At 38.0% G+C, this 19,806-nt stretch overlaps 2 protein-coding genes and 1 non-coding gene across 3 annotated transcripts in view; 1 reads left to right on the forward strand and 2 right to left on the reverse strand.

Moving 5' to 3' along the window:
• aadat (aminoadipate aminotransferase) overlaps nt 1–19,806 on the reverse strand; it is a 175,074-nt gene that overhangs the window by 25,545 nt on the left and 129,723 nt on the right. The window lies entirely within an intron of this gene.
• Nucleotides 13,444–13,658, reverse strand: LOC134006367 (small nucleolar RNA U3). The gene has a single exon (XR_009927939.1). It is a non-coding gene; the product is annotated as a small nucleolar RNA U3 (small nucleolar RNA).
• On the forward strand, nt 14,481–19,075 carry trmt10b (tRNA methyltransferase 10B). Its single transcript, XM_062444599.1, has 9 exons — nt 14,481–14,531; nt 14,795–14,965; nt 16,061–16,169; nt 16,296–16,429; nt 16,571–16,723; nt 17,044–17,122; nt 17,550–17,617; nt 17,734–17,857; nt 17,936–19,075. The coding sequence occupies exons 2-9, from the start codon at nt 14,798–14,800 to the stop codon at nt 18,061–18,063; spliced, it is 963 nt and encodes a 320-aa protein (XP_062300583.1). The 5' UTR covers nt 14,481–14,531; nt 14,795–14,797; the 3' UTR covers nt 18,064–19,075.

Below are 19,806 nucleotides of genomic sequence, written 5' to 3' on the forward strand. Positions count from 1 at the left end.
ATTCTGCCGTTTCTTATTTAAACTGACTTAATTTGGAGTATTTACGATTTGTGTGTCTGCTCTCAACACCCTCTGAACACCTGACTGCCACAACTTCAACTTTATTTATGAAGAACTTTAAACACAACACAGTTGATGCAAAGTGCTCAGAGGAAAACAGACACGATAAAGAGAAATCAGAATAACGGAGGTGGAGCTAGTTTCAACTACACAGGGGTGGGGCCCCTCCAAAAGGTCAGCAGATAAATGTGAGGGGTGGATGATGATTAATAGGAGAGGAAAGAAGAAAAACCTAAGTTCAGATACACAAATCTGGTTTCAGTTTTTGGAACTTTTCTCTAATTTTCTGAAATATTGGATCATTTGAACATTTATTGAAATGAAACCATGTGAGAAGTTTAGAGGGAAAGATCACTATTTGGTGGAGCTGTTAACAACTCATAGACATCTGAAATGTTAGCTCGACTACACACTGCTTTTTGTAAGATGGTGAGAACAGCACAAACCCATGGAGACTTCAGGTGAAATCCCTGAGCTGGTTTTTATTTATCTATTTATTTTTATTAGGCACACTTAAAAGCTCAGGAGTAGAAGTATGTTTTAGGTGATTCTTGGAAGTCTCAAAGGCCTTGTTCCCCTAACACTTAGTCCTGGATCTGTGGACAGACAGGGAGCCTCTGGTCACATGATCTGAGTTCTCTGTCATAAAAGGTGAGTAGCTCTTTAATATCTTGTTTCCACCTGAAGGAGGAGCGTTCCCAGGAGACCGGGAACCTTTTTAGGAACTTTACCAGCGTTTAAACCAGAGGAAGCAAAAAAAAGCCCCTCATAAAACTCCTAGCTCTGGTTGAAGTACTTTCCAGTGGGAGTTTGCAGCGCTGGTTGGTCAAATCAATAGTTTTGTTTTTTTCCACCAACATTTTACAACCAACATTAAAAAAACAAAAAACAACCCACAACAGCAGAAACTGTGTTTTGCTTTGCAGCTGTTCTAAATTTGGGATAACCATAAAGTGAGATTTTATGATGGATGGACTGATGAGGTTCAGACTTTGATCAGCACTTTTCTGGAGGAGGACGTTCAGAGGGAAATCCAGACGGCTGTGCATAATGAAAAGGTGTGTGACTAGAAACATCCAGTACACTTACAATTCATATATTTATACATACACTTCCTCGTTTTGTGTATTGCATTTAGGGTATTTTAAAACTCCCTTTCCACCACTGACTCGATCTTCACAGTCACACAGCTGTAAATGACAAAGAACAGCCCAACTACCACAACTAAAGCTACAACTAATGATTGTTTTTTTATTGTTGATTGATCATTTAGTCTATAAAATGTAAGAAAACAGTAAAGAGAATGCCTGTTACAACTTATTAAAGCCTATGTTGATGTCTTCAAAGTCTAACATCCAAAGACATGCAGTTTAAAGTCATGAATGACTGATAAAAGTTTGAAATCTTCACATTTGAGAAGCTTTAACCAGCCAATATTTGGCCTTTTTCTTAAAAAAAAGACTAAATTGACTATTTGATTATCAAAATAGTTGCTGATTAAATCCCTGTCGTTTGACTAATTGATTAATAGATTTTTTAAAGGTTACGCCCAGAACAGACACTGCTTTTTGATACTTCGGTGAACTCATCTGCACAAAGTTTTAGTTTAAATATGAAGTTTAGACTGGAATTGTTATTGTTGATTACTCACATTGTGGTCTGTGTTAAAATGTGAATGCTGTAAACACCTAAAGTAGAACATGTCATACATTTAACACAAACGTACCTCCTCTTGTGGCGACACTGAGTCCAGCTTCAGTGACAGATACATGACGATATGCGGGATGTGACCGATGGACATCTGGAGTTCGGCCGTGTCTTCCCCCCACAGCAGACGAACCAGCTGGCTCACCGGTGGAGACGCCTTCGTCTTACGTACCGACAAAGTCTCACCAGCGGTCCCTGCGTCCACCGGAGCCGCCGTCTGAAAGGTAAGCATCACCTGGAGGAGACGACAGGAGATGGAAAAAGGTAGAGAGATGGATTTAAAATTCCAGTAATGGAACAAGGGAGCAGAGATAATGGGATAAGTTGTGTAAAGAGAGTTAATTTAAACAGGATGAAATGGAAAAAAGTCTGTTATTCTACTAAAATATGATCATCATCAGCCTGCCGACCAGTCTGCCTCTGAGTTTCCCCTTCATTTAAAAAAAATTAGGGAATTACTGCAGCTCAAGATGATTATAGCTGGCAGAGAACTTTAACAGTGCTCGTGCATCTGTTTTAGGAAAAAAAAAAGAGGTGCGCTTGTGTGCCGTGCTCCCAAAAAGGGAGGAAAACTTCCATCATTAGACGTTCATTCAGGAAAAAGGCAGAGAAGTGAAAAGCAGGATGGCGATTGTCAGAGAGAAAGTGACGCAGATATCCAGACCTGACCGCAGTATAACAAATAGCAGGGATCTGTGTGTGTGTGTGTGTGTGTGTGTGTGTGTGTGTGTGTGTGTGTGTGTATTTGTGCGTGTGTGCGTTTGTGTGTGTGCTTGTCTGAGTATGTTTGACTAAATTAAAACCAGATTGCTTCAAAAAAAAAAAAAAGCTCAAGAAACAGTGGCAAGACAACAGACGGCCTATCTTCTCTCGTTCATGCAGTATTTGTACTTTTCGTCCCCGTGCAGTCGATTTCGCGCTGCCATTCATAGAAAGTTACAGTGGAAACAGAAACGGAGCTGCGTGGAAATCCGACAAGCACCCACACACACACGGAAACACATGCAGTCAAGATGCACAGAAGGACTCTGTGGTGCAGTCTGTCAAACCTACATTTAAAGTATTTTACAGTCAGGATACATCAGATTATATCCAGTAGAGGCTGTGCTTTAGGAAAGACTTTACAGATTAAGATATTATATGTCAGAAATCATCAAAACTACAGTCTGGTGGTTTAGATTCAACTTTCTCCAGACTTTTACTTACATATAGTAAAGATCATATGATGTTATGTAGTTATTATGCTACAAATGCTTATGTGCCCCAAACTACATTTAATGCAATAGCTAAGATGTTCGCATAATTGGTGAAACAACAGTCCTATTTAAAGAATTTTCAAACATAGAGAGGCTTCATGTTTCCTTACACTCTATCACAGACACGCTATGGTGGCATACCTTTTCACATGTCGTGTTGACTCGCGGCTGAAACCTGTCAGCGCTACAGAGGCCCGGTCTATGGAGCTAAACTGATGTTAATACAAGTAAATCAGAACAGAAAGAGTCCAGATGTGAGAAAGGGCAGCTGGATCCAACAGAAAACTCTGTTAAGGAGTCTTTAGTGACCCTTTAGCAAAGACGCTAACCTCTGGTGCAACTGGGAGTCTGCACGGTGGAACAACAAGTGTGAAACTTATCTGTTTCCTGTCATAAGAGGCTCGATTGAAACCAAGAATTAACTTATACTATAAGTATCATGACTCTAAACGTGTTTTACAAAACCTTTTCTCTTCTCTGATATAAGCAAGTATTTTATGGACTGTGCATTAGATTTGTTGTTTTAGCAATGCAATAATGACCATATATAATTATTTTTCAGTCCCTTAATTAGAATACAACCAGAAAATAGTTCAGATCACTGTCAAACACTTTAACATCAAGATAAAATAAGAAAAGATAATCCTTTATTAGTCCCACAATGGGGAAATTTGTGAGTATTAACACTGTGTACATTTGATGCAAAGGGAATATCCTATATCCTACAGATGGTCTGAGAGGTTTTCTTGTACTGAGATGTTTGTTAGGGGAAAAAGCTGAAAGCGTGCCAGCATGGCGGAGTCTCTGCTGGGATTTGACCTCAAACCACCAGGGACCTCGCAGACCCAGTTATAAGTTTTAACCGCTACATCTTTACCCGACACGCCCCGACTACACTTTGGTGTCTTTGACTGAAACACAGAATATGAAATACTATACCACTCCCTAAATAAACCCAGCTTGTTTGTGTCACACAACTAAGAAAACAATTTAGTTATGTTCATAGAAATAAAGGAAGTGTTGTCTGTGTTACTTTCCAAAAAAAGGTGGGCTGCCTTGTGTTTTTTCCTCCCAGACCATTTGGTGCCTACTGAATGTGTATAAGAAAAAGAAATATCATATTCCTCCGGTCACAAATGTTGAAACTGTACTTTTCTAATCCAACGATCACTCCCAGAACGCTCCAAGGCCTGTCAGCACTAACCACAGGCCACCCTCCTCTCCAGCAGGCGCCTACATCTGGGCTCTCAGCCATTTTAGCCAATTTTAAGGGGTATTATTAAAGGAAGAGTCTGGTAGTGGCGAAACCACCGACCATGCGATGTTCCTTTCAATCCTGACTCGGTCACTCAGTCCTGGACACAGAAGTGGGATTTAAAAAGTGGTTATATCTTTAATTTTTAAGCCTTCTTCGAGCTTTCCTGACTGATCTGGAGGTTCGAGCTCAGACTTCCAACAATGGGGGAAAAGTTTCCAAGAGGCGAAACTCTTAAATTTGAGAAGTCACTGTGAAAAAAAGAGGCTGAGTGGACTAACTGTAGCACTTTCTCTCATCTTAAATAATAAGGATGTGGTTAGACTGGACTCTGCTCTCACTGGAATACCAGTCTGTTGATGTCAGTCATTTAAACGCACACAAAGACACACACACACACACACACACACACACACACACACACACACAGAGAAGGAGAAACTGTAGCTTCAGCTATAAGGGTTAGCAAAGGGCTTGGTGGCTGACTTTAATACTAATATTTGGACCTCCAAACATAATAAGTACTGTCTACGTTCCATCTGAGAGTGTTGGCACACAGAAAAAGTCCTCCAGCGCACAAAACAATCAATCTGTCTGCAGTACAACTCTATTTCAAGTTTTTTCTGAGAGTCATCGTGGTCGCATGAGGTACCGTGTGTTTTTCCAAAAAATTCTCCCCGGCTCTTTTCCCTACAATATAATTTTGTTTCCGAGTCTCGACTGCGTCTTCTAATCAGCTGAGCTTTCCGTCCCACAACAAAACTGTGAGTTTCCTGTGGCGCTGAAAAGTCCGGTCTATCCGCCGTGTTCGCCATCAACCCTAGCACGCAGTCTGTCATTTGCAAATTGCTACTGTTTGATGGTCGGCTGTTTGGTGAAAAATGCACGATAGCGGCGCAGACTATGGATTTTTTAGCAACCGATCAAAAGGATCGTTTCTCGGTAATTGAAGGTTTTCTAATGTTGAACAGTCTTGGTTCGTACTTTTTATATGCTTTTTCGCAGCTTAGGAGTACAAATGGGTTTCCAAGGAACTTTATGTCTATGTTTACTGTTCAAGTTCGCTGTTCGTGACAAGCTTAGATTTTAAAGGCTGCCTTATGGATTTGGGAGGCTAATCCAAAATGAAAACAGGATACACAAAACACATAAAGAGGGGCAGCCAATATTGGCATTGGTTGAGACGTCTCATAGCTTGATTTAAATGAGCTATAACCGGATTTTTTGGACTTTTTTTTGTTATTTTCATACTGTTATGATGTCAGACGTCTACATAAATGTATGTAAAAATGCTCCCTACAAGTCAAAAGTGAGGACTTCAGGATGCTCTGGACGCTCCGTTTGCGATGTTACCTCCACTACCTGCTTGTGGTGACATCAGATTGTTCGTACATAGCCACAAACAGCCGTTCGCTCTTTTAGTCTTTGTTGCTAAGGTTGTTCCACATGCTGTGTACGTTCTCCATTCACATATTTCAGACTAGATTTTGGCTCGAAAACACACAGATGTATTTGAAAGTTTCCATTTTGAGTAAAAAATCTGAAGCTGACCAGTAGTATTTTGGATATACTACTATTTCAGTTCAACTGTGCAGTATACATAATTCTACTATTTATTTGTAACTATATTTTTATTACTATTGTTTGTTTGTTTTATTGTTTGCGTACTTACCTATTATTTATTGTTCTTTACTCTTTTTATTGATGCTCTTCTATTTTTGCTATCCACTTGCTGCAGCAATAATGTCAATTTCGCCACTGTGGGACTAATAAAGGAATATCTTATCTTATTGAAAGGGGGGACCTTAAAGAGACGGGAGCTAAAACGGCCTGTTTCAGACAGAAGCTGAACTGAGGGGCTGCATAAAGAGCCCGTATAAGATGAATAATGAAGAGTTTTTTATGGAAAATCATGCAGAGATGTTTCAGTAGAGCCCTAAAATATAAATATAGACCTCTAAATTAACACGATACATCCCCTTTAATGTATGGCGTTGTTGCCATGACAGCCAGTGGCCATTATTTCGTCTTCAGTAGATTTACACAAACAAACCTGCGTTGGTCCCGGGATGCACGACAAAACTCTCTCGATGTTCTCCGAGGTCACGTCCACGTCGTCCACGGCAACAAGCACATCACCTGAACATAAAACGCAGAAAAAAGGAGTGATTGTCAGCAGGTCAAAGAGTGAACATCAAAAACAACTAATAATACCAAACATAGCTATTTAACAATGCTAATAAATAATGCTGCAAGTGTTCGAACCATCTTACAGCCTCAGAGACTGCACTAGAGGTAAATACTATAGGACTATGAGATATCTACTGAAACGTTTGAATGCACTTGAAACTGTTTCAGATGGACAACTTCACTGATATAAACTGTATAAACTGCCATCAAGCAATATTTATGTTACCCAGGGTTCGGGCAGTCGTTCGATACTCACTTAACTAATTATTGATTGATTTGATGGTATAAATGACATTAAATCTGTGCAGCAGTGGTTACAATCATCAAGAATGTACAGTCTGACCAGCTGTGTTTTTGTGCGTTGTATATAGATAATAGGGTGGTTTTGTTGTCCGGTAAACGGCTTCACCTGCTCGTGTGCAGGGAGGCACACCATCTCAGTAACGGAGCTATTTCAGGTATTTAACCGCTCTAATTGTTAAAGCATGTCCCTGTGCGGCATAAAAAGCTTCTCTAAACAGTAACTCATGTGGGTAGTCATTTGTGGCGAAGCACAGCGCTGGCATTCCTGCGTCTGCGAGTAAAAAACTGCCCAACGATTAGCCAAGATAGAGAGAAAATCACTACGGAGATGTCTCGCTTTCAAACTGACAGATTGCCGTTTCTACACAGGAGCAGACCCGCATTTATGTTGTCACTCACTCGACTCGAACTGTGCAGCGAGTTTCACTGGGAATAGCTTTAGTTTCGGAGTTGGCCGTGTGAAGTAGTTATTAAACATCCTACACGCAGTTTAAACAAGAACTTTGTGGTTTTACGACACAGAGCTGAAAAATAAACTATGATAGTAACAATATGATGGATGTTCAGTTGCACTTAAACTGTTGTTACTATGGATTCAACACACAGCTTGGCAAAATATATTTTACTACAAAATACATTTATGTAATATTATTTAAGTTTTAGGCCTTTTTTTCTTAAATATATATGTGTATGTTGTGTGTTACTATGACTATAATGTAATAGGGCAATAGGTTGGGGTTTGAGAATGGACAAAAAAAACAAAAAGTTTGTCACAAAATCTTCTATTTTTATCCAAGTAAACTTTTCCCCTTAATGTTGAGCTTCTGAGATACAACCTCTAATCTACCAGAGTATGTTTGCATGCTATCACCTCATCAGGAACTTGTTAACAGGTGACGATAACCTGGATGATCTTTTCTGAACATTAGAGGAGATATATCTTGCCCTGATTTTCCTCCTGTCCCTTAATATAGGACCAAGCTTGCAACTCTGACATAACTGATGAGTTCAGGATCAAAATGTATCTATTTATGACCTTATAAAGAAAGGACATGTATTTTCAGGGTGACTAATGTAGTATTAGTGGGCTACCTTCATATTCCTTTTTAAAACTGTCTATAAATTAAAGTGAGGCTCTTTCAGTTTCGTTAACAGTTAACATTTGTAACTACTGTCTCACCAATTAAGATCTGGCCACATTTGATGGCCGGGCTGTTGGGAATCAATCCATGCACAGTCAGTCTTTCTTCCTGTGTGAGTCCTGCAGGGTCTCCCTGTCTTGTGATCCAGGAGGGACGATGCACCACCCCCAGCAGAGCCTCCAACAGGCCTCCGCTGTTAGAAAGTGGTGTAGACGAACCTCCCAGACGTTTAGGGTTGAGGTAGACGCACACTTCCTTCAGCTGCTGCTGCTGAACGGTCACACCCTGCCTCTGGCCTGGCTGGTTCTTAAGGATGGATGCTGGAGGTGATAATGTCGAGCTGTCCTTTCCTCCATCCTTCCCTCCTCTGCGCTGAGAGGACCAGCGTTTCCTCCTCAGGATCCTTGCTAGCCTCTTGAGCGTGGGCTCACCTTTCGTCCGTGAGCCGCATCGTTGCTTCTTGTTTTGCTCGGTGATGATCTCCGCCTCCTTCTCGCTAAAGCGGACGTGGTTGGTGGACACACCTTGATTGGCGGCGGCCTGGGCCAACGCGGCCTCCTCTTCGCCCTCACTCAGCTCCAGGTAGAAGAGCTCGCCATTCTTCTGGATGTCGTCCAGCCATTCAGGCTCCAAGTCACTGAGAGGAAAAGCAGTGAAAGAAAGCTCATATCAAACACAGAGTGGTATGAAACTGAGAGGAGAGAGTACAGTAGTAACGACAGGGGATGATGATGCACAACTACATATAATTGTAGACTGTGGTTATCATTATATTGTGATAGCGCTTATGTGTTGTCTTTTCTTGGTCTTAAAAGCTGCATGGTTAAATGTTAAGTGTCACTTTTTTCTACCTATTTGTCTGTTTTTACTGACCGAAACACAGAATAATGCCTCTACTTGCCTGCCATCATGTGTCACAAACAAATGAGTAACTTTCTATTAAATATCCCCCATCCTCAGTATAGTTTACAGATACAGATATTGAGTAAAATTAGTTTTTCCCTTACTTACTAAGTTACTTCAGTGATTGCTTGTGTACAAACTGTAATGTAAAAACAGAAACAGCTAAACTGAAATATATTATATGTACAAAGTCTAATTGAGTGTTTGTAGTCTTTGGAACCCTGCTTTAAGCCGCTCCATATATATACAAAGAATGCCAAGAAGAATACAATTATTTAGGTATAACTCCAAATTTGTGAACACTCCCCAAAAACAGTGAGAAGCACAAAGGAGGGGAGAGACTGAAACTTTGTGGGATGAGGTGACACTCCATCTTTCACAAAATTTGCCATTTAAAAGTCAAGTATGTTGATTATAAGTCAGCAGCAGTCACATCTCACAGGCTACCTTTATATATTTATATATATATATATTTCAATGTAAAACACCAAAATAACATTAAGTGTCAAGTTACATCATCTCCTCCTCACTTCTCTGTGGACTAGCTTGTTGAAAACCATCTTATACAATCTGTAGCAGCTTTAAGAAATGGTCTGGAGTTTAGGAGGAGTCCACACGGTTTGTTCATTTGTTTGTTTGTGGTCTTTGGAGTAAATGTATGTTCTTACTCTGAGTAGTCGGAGCAGCTGAAACTCGATGATGTGGATTCACAGTCACGAATGTTGTCATGCTCGGCACCATCTTCCTCCGTCTGACCACCAGAAAGAGCTGTATCACTACCATAGCGGGCATCAGCGACAGCCATTTGACTATAACTCTACTTATTTAACTAAACGCGTCTTTAAAAGCTTCACTTTTCTTGGTAAAAACGAGCCGTGATACTCTCACGCCATGTTGTTAAAAAATGACGAGCGCGCTGGTGGGAGTCACGTGATCTGCAGAGGACGGCTCTCATTGGTGGATGCCACGGTTGCCCCTGACCACGCTGCTGTTGCCCCTGACAACGCAGACGCCTTTTCGAGGCAGATGGAAACTTAAATCTAGTTGAACCCTTTATAAAATATACACTATAAAGCATATGAAACCCCTTTAATTAATAAATATGGCTGTAAAAAAACCACAACTACAAAACATGTAGTTTGACCCTTTATAAAATATACACTGTGGAGCATATAAAAAAAAACTTTAATTAATACATATGGTTGTAAAATATACTACAAAACCTTCTTAAATCTTTAAATTACTTCACACTAATTTATGACTGACACCGCGATTAAATAGCTCTAAATAAATGATGGAGGTTTAATATGCAATTTTTTTTAAATCGCTTTTCGGACTTTAATGAAGTTTAAATTCACACCCAGCTGCAGTAGAGTACTTTCCCTCCCCTTTTCATCACCCTCCCTGCAAACTTGCACGAGTTGTTTAAATCCCCTCCGGTATTCAGCAACCCAACAACGTGTTAAAACAAGATCTACTTAAAGGTTTAATATCTTTATACTGACCTGTAAAGGAGAACACTGCGAATGGAGTCGAAATCCTCCAAATTGTTAGAGAATGAGCCTCCATCTATAGAAATGTTAAACATCATTTGTGTTTCATGTTTCCGCCGGGACGAGTGCTGCAGGATATATTTATAAAAATCATTTATTCCTCCAAAAAAAAAAAAAAAGTTAATCCTTATAGTTGAAATAAAGAGTCTGAGCAGGAGCCATGCAGGTTGCAAACTGCGTCTCCAGCACCAGGCGACATAAAGAGATCCTCCTCCAAAAGTTTCTCACGTCAATCACTGACACAAGGGGCTCCACTCTCTAAAAGCTTCTCACAGGGAGAAGAAAAAGAAAAGCCACTGTTCCCTTTTTCCTTTTTTCTCTCCTTTTTTTTTCTTCCTTGAGTGTTTCTACAGGCCAGAAGCAGAGCGGAATGTGTCAGTCTTTTTGGCAGGTGGAGAAAAAACCCGCCTACTCTGGTTCACCACCAACAACACACACACAAAAAAAAGAAAGAAAGGAGAAAAGAAAGCATATGAAAAACAGCAAGCCAGGGAAAATAATGCAGCTTTAGTGTGATAAACATCTGAAAAAAAATGTTGCCGGTAATGCAGAAACTCCTCTATATTCTAATAAAAACCAGACAATAAATCTTACATGTTGTGGTTTATCTTCCTGTAACAATATAATTTCCCTCCTGGAAAAAAAAAGCATCTCAAATCTTATTACACAAGCTGACAAGTCAATCCAGCTCCCATATAAAAGTTTAGGGGTAAATTCCAAGAAATGTAGCAGAATAAAAAAAGTATAAAACCACACACACACAAAAGACCAAATTAGTATCACTATGTCAAAAGTAGATTATTACTTTCCATTTTTTGAATTTGAGCACAAGATGTTTAGTAAGAGTGAGCCAGGATACTTGACACAAAGTGGTGAAATAACTTCTAATTTTAGTGGAAATGAGCGATTATATACAAAGTGAAAACACCCCTCTTTAAAAAAAATAGAAACATTACATAATACCAGGTTATAAAAATACTCCATTCAAGGTTTAAAAACCCCACAAAAAAACAACTGTATAAACATTTTTTAAGTAAAAGTACAGAAGTGTAATCAGCGAAATGGACTTTAAGTATCAAAAGTGCTCCCTAAATGCAAAATAAATTACACCAATAGGAAGTTATGTTATAAAATAATGGAAAATACTGCCAATAAAACTCATTTTATTTGAGTTATTACTGATTTATTAACATGTAAGCAACATTTTAATGATGGAAGTTCAGCTAATTTTTTGGCACTTAGGTAGTTTATGATTTTTTGGTGCTGCAAACGAAATTTCGTTGTGTTTTATATGCAATGACAATAAATAAATAAATATCTATCTAATATCTATCTATCTATTTTATAAGCCTATTGTATAAGTTAAAATCATAATTTGCATTTAATGTAAAAAAAAGTTGAGTTTAACACTTCAACTGCACTTAAAAACTTCACTAATTACTGACATGAACTCTTATTAACATCACATATAAACTACAACATGAGCACACCCTGCTGGATACTTCAATTTCTAATGAATTACATGATTTATAATAAAACATAGAGGAGGTTATGTTATATAATAATCTAGAATACTGCCAATAAAATTTAATTTTAATTTCAATTTGATTTATTACTGATTTAATTAACGTGTAAGCAACATTTTAAATGCTGTAAAGTTCAGCTCATTTTGGGAACTTTAGGTAGTTTATACGATAAAAAACATTTAATAAGCCTATAATATAAAGTAGAATCATAATCTGCAGTAAGTAATTAGCAACTACTGTAATGATGTTAAAAAATTAAGTGGCATTTGATTCACCAACATTGAGTTTTAACACCTCAATTGTACTTTAAAAACTTCACTAATTGTTGACATGACTTCTTATTTTAGAGGAAATAAACTATTATACATAACAGATAAATAAAGTACACACCTTCTGAATATTTACACATCCAACACTGAGACGTTAAATAATTTACTTCTGATTACTGATTCATTCACATGTGAGCGACATTTTAGTGCTTGAAGTTGAGCTCATTTTGTAGCACTTTAAGTTCTCTGCAGTACGTAATCAGCAACTAGTGATCAGTCAATTAAATTAAGTGGCATTTAATATACCAAAGTTGAGTTCAAAAACCTCAATTGTACTTAAAATCACTATTTTTGGGCTTAGTTTGTGTCTGTGATGGTACTCCATTGATTACAGTAAATATTAAACGTGAGCACACCCTAGTGGTAACACTTTAATAACTTCCATATATATATTTCACATTTAATCACAACCACTCTGATCATACTATACAAATTATTAATATATATTCTTGTCTGATGAGAAATTAACTATTGTATATTATAAACACGTATACGTATACATCTTCATTCAAGGGCCACACATACAGCCTCCCAATATCATAACTCCAATATTTACTGAAATGTCTGTTAAAAACCCAGAAATGTTCTGGTGCTCTGATGATAAAATGGACTGGTTGTTTAACTTTAATGTTTTTACATTTGCTAAATATGTATCTGAAGCCTGGAAAAAGCGTCAGGATGGTTCATATGTTTAATTGCTCTGATGCCTGTTATCTGGTTTTCATTTTCTATTATTTGTTCCTTTTTTTTTTTGGTGTCTTGTAACCCCACATGGGCTGGGCACTTCTGATGCATGGCACGTTAATAAATAAATAAATAAAAAATACAGCCCAATATGTGGGCCGGATCAGTAAAAAGATGGAAGAAGGAAGGAAGGAAGGAAAGAAGGAAGGGTGGAAGGAAGGAAGGAAAGAAAGAAAGAAAGAAAGAAAGATTGAAGGAAGGAAGGAAAGGAAGGAAGGATGGAAGGGAAGGAGGATGGAAGGAAGAGGAGACAGGACGAAAGAACGAAAAAAGAGAGAAGAGAAGAAAGGATAGATGGAAGTGAAAGAAGACGTATCAGTGATATAACAATTACTCACTGAATATGAAACTTAATGCTAAATGACACGACCAGATACACGTTACCGTATTGAATCCCTTCATACACCACACGTGAGCACTATCGGTGTGATAAAACAATTACATCAGCTAATTTAATATTAAACAGATTTGCACTACCACTCTGATCATACTCTCTCCCTCATTGTCCCCGAAGGAACATTGAACGGTCATCAAAAGCAGAAAGCATATGAATTAATCAAGTCTTTCTACCCGCTTCGCGCTCAGAAGAGAGTATCACCGACTCATCATCGTGGATGGCGAGACCAATCACTTTAGAAACACATTTCTCAAGTCAGAAACTATAGAAATGATCCCTGAAAGTATAGTCTTAACTCTAACATTGCACTACCCCTGCTATCACTATGACGACCATGCGCTTCTCAGTCACGGCGCTGACATTAACAAAAGATAAATATGCCTGTTTTAATGAAAAAGTCTAATAACTAAACTATGAATGAGAAATATAAAACAAACTTATATATTTGTGTTTTTAACAATAATAAACTGTTAAATAATATAGAAATTGTCTTTATTAAATTACCCACAATGCTCAGTGGTGGCATGTTACCTCCTCCGCGTCTTCTCATTGGCTGCTGGATTGCCACTAACAACAAATGAGCTATAAGTGTTGATTTTAGAGCTGAGACTTTAAACAACCATCACGATATTAACACTGTCTGAAAGCTGAGGTCACATAGTTTTAATGAGCTGAAATAGAAATAATGACATAAAGTAAAAGACAAGATAATTAAAATAAAACGTTAAGGAGAGCTGGGGTGCGCCGAGTTTTGCCCCCCGACTAAAAACGACACCCCACTTTAGTTCCTATGTAGGAACAAATAACTCACCGCTGATTATGGTATTTCACAAAAAAACAACAACCCTAAAACAAGTTTTACAAGCTTATCACGTCACTGTAAAATAATGGGGTTGCCAGTATTTTACATCCCAATACCACATCGCTGATCATCCAAGCATGTTTTTCTATGTATTTTAAACATCACACTAATAATACAACATATTGAACACGTCAATTATTGCTGACAGACTCCTTTTATTCCCCCTTTTCCTCTCATTACATCTTTTTTTGCTCTCTCTTCTCCCTGCGTTTACTCTGTCGTCACTAACATGCGCCGCTTACACGCGTAAACCTGGAAGCGACACTTCTTACAGCTCAGGCGTGTTGCTCCTTGCTCCTTAAAGGTTTTCTCTCTTCCTGCCTTTAAAATTGTCCTTTTAGTGAGTCATTTAGTGGATTTCAGAACACCTCCATAATGTCGAATATATTAAGTGTCACGATAGCTGTATACAAATGTATTTTTGGCCATTTTTTCCATTTACTACGTACATCTACTATTCCTGGTTTTAGCACATAAACAACATTAAATATTTTGCTGTTTGCCACAAAAAGCTATTGACATGTCTGGACGTTTAGAGAAGAACATAATGTGTTGTTGTTTTTTTAGGTGATGTATTTGAATTCAGAGGAGCAGCAGACTGAAATGACACACACTCCCTCCTCAGATATGTGTGAAGTGGGGCTGAGTGAAGTTTCAGAGATGATGGATCTGCTTCACATAGATGTAGAGACTGATGTGGTGGAAGACAGACCTGGAAGAGGAGATGCACTGTGTTCAGTAAGTTTGTCATCAGTTTATCTATCGATTAAGCTGCTGAACTAATCACAAGAATCACACTTTATCAAGACATACAAATAGGATGATCTAAGGTCTTTTAAGGTCCTTTCAAGTCTCTATTTTATTATTTATTATAACATGACAGGAATAAATGTTGTTTCTGTCAGGGCTGTAATATAAAAATCAAGAAAACAGCAGGGGAAAAAAGGTAAAAACATCCAAAATGAATTATCTGATCATCAGATAACCTAATGTGAGATCATCTAAATGTTCTTCTGGCTTGTTCTGATCTGCAACTAAGTAGGGCTGTGTATTGGTACTCAATAGCTTTAAGGTATCGACCAAAATAAATCGATACCAAGTAGTATCAAAACATCTCCTGACAGACGATACCTGCAATCGATCGTTTTTGCACACAGAGCTCAAACAGAGTGGGCTCACCAGGAGAAGGGGTTCATCAAGAGCAGATAGAATATGCTGTATATAGCTAGAAAATATGACTATTTGTATGGACTTGCTCACAGCCAATCAATGCAAGCATTGTTCGATTTCATGTGATAATATTAATAATTAAGCTATTGAAGCTCCATCTTTTTTCCCTTTTTTTAATAGCCTACTATATCATCTTTTTTAGCTGCATATGTGTCATGTTTTTATCTGGTTGTCATGTTTTTATTGTCTCTAAAGTGCAAATGGAGTGGCACCTGTAATCTCATTATATGTCAAATATAATGACAATAAAGCTTTCTATTCTAATTTGAAGACTTTCAAAAGTGCATTTGTGTAAAAATCAAATCATTTAGATGTGGAGGAGTGGTGGCATTTTATGCAATTTAATGCTTCTATTCGCATGATGTGTATCAAATGAAGTACTCCATATTGGTATCAGTATCACTTTAAGGGTACTTGGATTGGTACTGGTATCGTAATTTTTTATACAATACCCAGCCCTACAACCAAATCTACTGTTAAGGCCTCTGTCTTATCATCTTGCATGTTTTACGGTAAAGAGGCTTATAAGCAGCATTCTTGCACTTTTAGAGATGTTTTTGTTTTTTTAGAGAGGGTCTGAGTTTTCCCCTTTATAATGAACAGAAGAACGTGTTGAGGAAGCAGCGACACTGGGAGAGACAGCTGGCTGCGAAGAAGAGCAAAAGGAAAGAAGAGAAGCAGAGGAGGAAGCTCAACCGTGAGCACGAGTCAGGTAAAGTTGGAGCGAAGATGATTATTTTGTGTTTGTTAGGCAGATTGACCGTTAAAAGTAATTAAGTAACATTTCAGTTTCTGTAACTAGAATATCTGTCTTTGCTGTGTGTTTTTGGTCCAACAGGTGCAAGTGCGGACAATCCTCAGCTTAGCAAACGGGTCCTGAAGGCGATCACCAGAGAGCGTTTAGCCGAGGCTCAGTCCACGGGGCTCAAACTCTGCGTTGACCTGAGTATGACGGACTGCATGTCTGACAAGGTAGATGTGTGATGAGACTCGAATCATTGTAATCAACTCTCGAACAGACAGTTTTAAGACTCTGAGGAACAGTAGGTGTTTTGATAACTTGTCAGAGATAGATTTTTAAGAGGTTTTGCGTGTCTGTATTTATTCACCCAGGAGATAAGCCGACTGGCCGGCCAGTTACGACGACTGTACGGGTCAAACAAGAAAGCAACGCGACCGTTCCACCTGTTCCTGACAGACCTGAAGGAGGACAGCCGTCTGTACAGAGAGTGCATACGAATGAATGAAGGCTTCCTCAATTACACAGTGATTATTGCACTTCACACACTGAATGTCACTGTTTAAAAACCTTTTCTTCAGCTATCATACATTTATTTTTTTATGCTACAATTAAATAGTAAAGATACAGAAGTGTGAGCTCCATTTGAAACAGAAAAGATCTGATAACATTATCTGAGAGCTATTTTGCTTTACTAAGAAAACCTAAAACTGAATTGCATTTACTGTATGCAAATTATACTGTAAACAAGATACAATAAACTCTCTCTTCTAATTTACAGTATATCCTCCTCAGTAATTTGGACCGGGAATAGTTTTATTTATTTATTTTAGTCTTTTCTTCTCAGATGGACATAACAGAGGAAAGCTGCCTGGACCTGTTTCCTCCAGAAACCGTCGTCTACCTCACGCCAGATGCTGAAGAAGGTTAAAACAATTGAATAGATGACACTTGTGAATGAAGTATCGTAGCCTACGGGTGCTTGATGTTGCAGATAAAGTTGATCATGTCCAGAAATGTTTTAGTTGATGAAGGAGAAATGCATCTTTCAGCCAGCAGATGGTGCTATCTGACCAAATAAATTTGTCCATGATTGAGCGTACTTCAACTATTAATGTTGCTACCTGTAGTGTACTACTAGTTAGTGCTTAATTTTTACTGTATAGCACTAAATAATGTTTCTAAAATACACTGCATACAATAAAACACAAAGAAAAACATGGTACATCAAGACAAAAAAAATAAATTCAAAGTCAATTCAATGCTATATATTTACATTCATACATCTGGATTCAGTGTTTTTTTCCTATATTATTCTCATTGTTAGTGTTTATTCATGTTGTTTTATTCCAGCCTTGGAAACAGTGGATGCTGACAAAGTGTACGTCCTCGGGGGTCTTGTGGATGAAAGCATCCAGAAGGTATTAAGATCAAATATAATTGGACAAACAGATCATATCAATCGATAGCTATTAATAGTATAGTTTTAAACAGCAGTGGATCCTTCAGTTTTTTTCTTGTCGTTTCTCTCGTGCAGAAGTTGAGCTTCTCGAGGGCGAGAGAGCTCGGCGTCCGCACGGCGAGGCTGCCCATAGACGAGTACATGACAAAGAACAACAACGCCAAGAATTTCCACTCCAAGATCCTGGCAGTGAATCAAGGTAATCTAACTTCGTCTGACAATTGAAAGTCCCGTTATTGTTGTGTTTGTTAGTATTAAAGTTTGTCTCTGTTTGCAGTGTTTGACATCTTGTTGACTTTGTGTGAAACCGGCAGCTGGACAGAAACCCTCCAGGCATGGTTCCCTCGGGGGAAGGGTTATGTTGTTGCGCCAGACGACTCCCTACCACCTTCAACGCAGACTTAGCACAAGGATTCATGTTCCGTCATCTTCATTTCGTTCGGATTATGCCAAATGATCACGCCATATCTGACTTGAGGAATTTAATCAAAAGAGGAGAATAATTGTGACATTTTTTATACTTTCTCAGGAATAATTTCAGACTTTTTCTTAATATTAAAAGACAATTGAAGTTTTGGTAGCACACAAAACAGTTTTGAATTTTCAATTGTCTCTAACAAATGGGAACTCGTGACTCCCTGCAGAACATATTCTTGAAACACTTTATATCTAGTTTTTGCACATAAACTTTTAATGTAAATGCGTCTTAATTTTTGTGTTTAATGATATGACACAGTTTCCATCTTCAGACCAGCTTGTCCGAGATATCAAGTCTGAATTAAAAATGTTGCATTCAAGTATCTTATAGAAGAATTTCAGAACTTCTCCTGGTATGAAAACAAACGTGTAGATTTTGTTGCTCCTTTTGTCTCATTTTAGCTTTATTGTAATTAAATTATTTGAGAGAGGCAGCATAGGTTGGTTAAAGTCTCTGTTTGTTGTTACAAGTCTTCTGTCAAGTCCTCTTATTATTGTCTTATTATCTCGCATGTTTTTACGGTAAAGAGGCTTAAAGTCAGCTTTGTTGCATTTTTCTTTGAATCATTTTTCTTCTCCTTCATGTTTCCCAAGAACGTTTGGTTTTTATGTTTACACGACTCAGATTTGTGTGGAAAGGGTTAGGGTTAATTTTACATTCTTGGATAATTCTTTCTTGAATGTTTTGTGCGTTTATTATGTTTTGTGTGGTTTTTTTTAAAGGAGGGGATTTAAAAAAACATGGATCATGAATGGGAAATCAACCTTTATTTGTATAAAGTCAAAGAATGATGAAACTAGCTGTTCATGCATAGTCAAACTCCTTTCTTAAAGAGACAGACCAATAGTTGGACACCCACAAGGCTACTGTGGTGAGATTAATTCTGCTTTCTATCTTGGTTACATTTAGAAACACTTTTGGCTCTGTTATCAGCAGACCATTGCTATGCAAGATAAAGCTTACCGATCCAACCCCAAATTACACTGTATGCTTCCAGATTTGAAAGACTACAGATTTCGAATAGAATATGTAGTGTTTATAAGATAACATCACATAAACGGATTGACAGGGAGAAATTTAGCAATAAGATCATTTCCATCTGTGCTCCCTGGGTGAAAGCCACCAGTGTTGCTTAACTTGGAGAAGAATATAAACATTACACTTTGAAACAAGATGCAGTAAAAACATGAGAATGGAAATCAGGAAAGGGGGGGAAACAGTTATAAAGCAGTTTGAACTCTTGCTCTGGGGTGATATGGGTAAGAGGGTTGTCATTTTTGCTCCAAACATATGGAATGCTAATGTCAAGTTAATAATAATAATTTACACCACTGAAGACATTCACAGAGGTTTGGATTATCTCCCATTTCACATTAAATAAACCGTGACCGTGCAGTGACTCACTTTCTTTTGGCTTTTGAGACACATCAGCAAATAATTTCCCATGGAGCAAAGCTGTAAAATACTTCTGTACTATATTTACTATATACTATATATTTTTTAAAGTGCATAAAGTACAGTCAAATGTGACATCTTCAAATGTCATATTTTCCCAACAAACAGCCCAAAACACAAAGATATTCATTGTGTTATCACATATAATGCAGAAAAATCTTTAAATTCTCAAATGTGTGAAGCTGCTGAAGCAAATGTGTGTCAGTTTTGCTTTT

This window comes from Scomber scombrus, chromosome 23 (assembly GCF_963691925.1).
Source record: "Scomber scombrus chromosome 23, fScoSco1.1, whole genome shotgun sequence".
NCBI classification, from domain to species: Eukaryota; Metazoa; Chordata; class Actinopteri; order Scombriformes; family Scombridae; genus Scomber; species Scomber scombrus.

Coding starts and splice junctions, on each gene's coding strand:
- trmt10b (XM_062444599.1), top strand. CDS start 14,798: ATGTATTTGAATTCAGAGGAGCAGCAGACTGAAATGACACACACTCCC. Junction 14,966..16,060: donor GAGGAGATGCACTGTGTTCA/GTAAGTTTGTCA, acceptor TATAATGAACAG/AAGAACGTGTTGAGGAAGCA. Junction 17,618..17,733: donor TGGATGAAAGCATCCAGAAG/GTATTAAGATCA, acceptor TCTCTCGTGCAG/AAGTTGAGCTTCTCGAGGGC.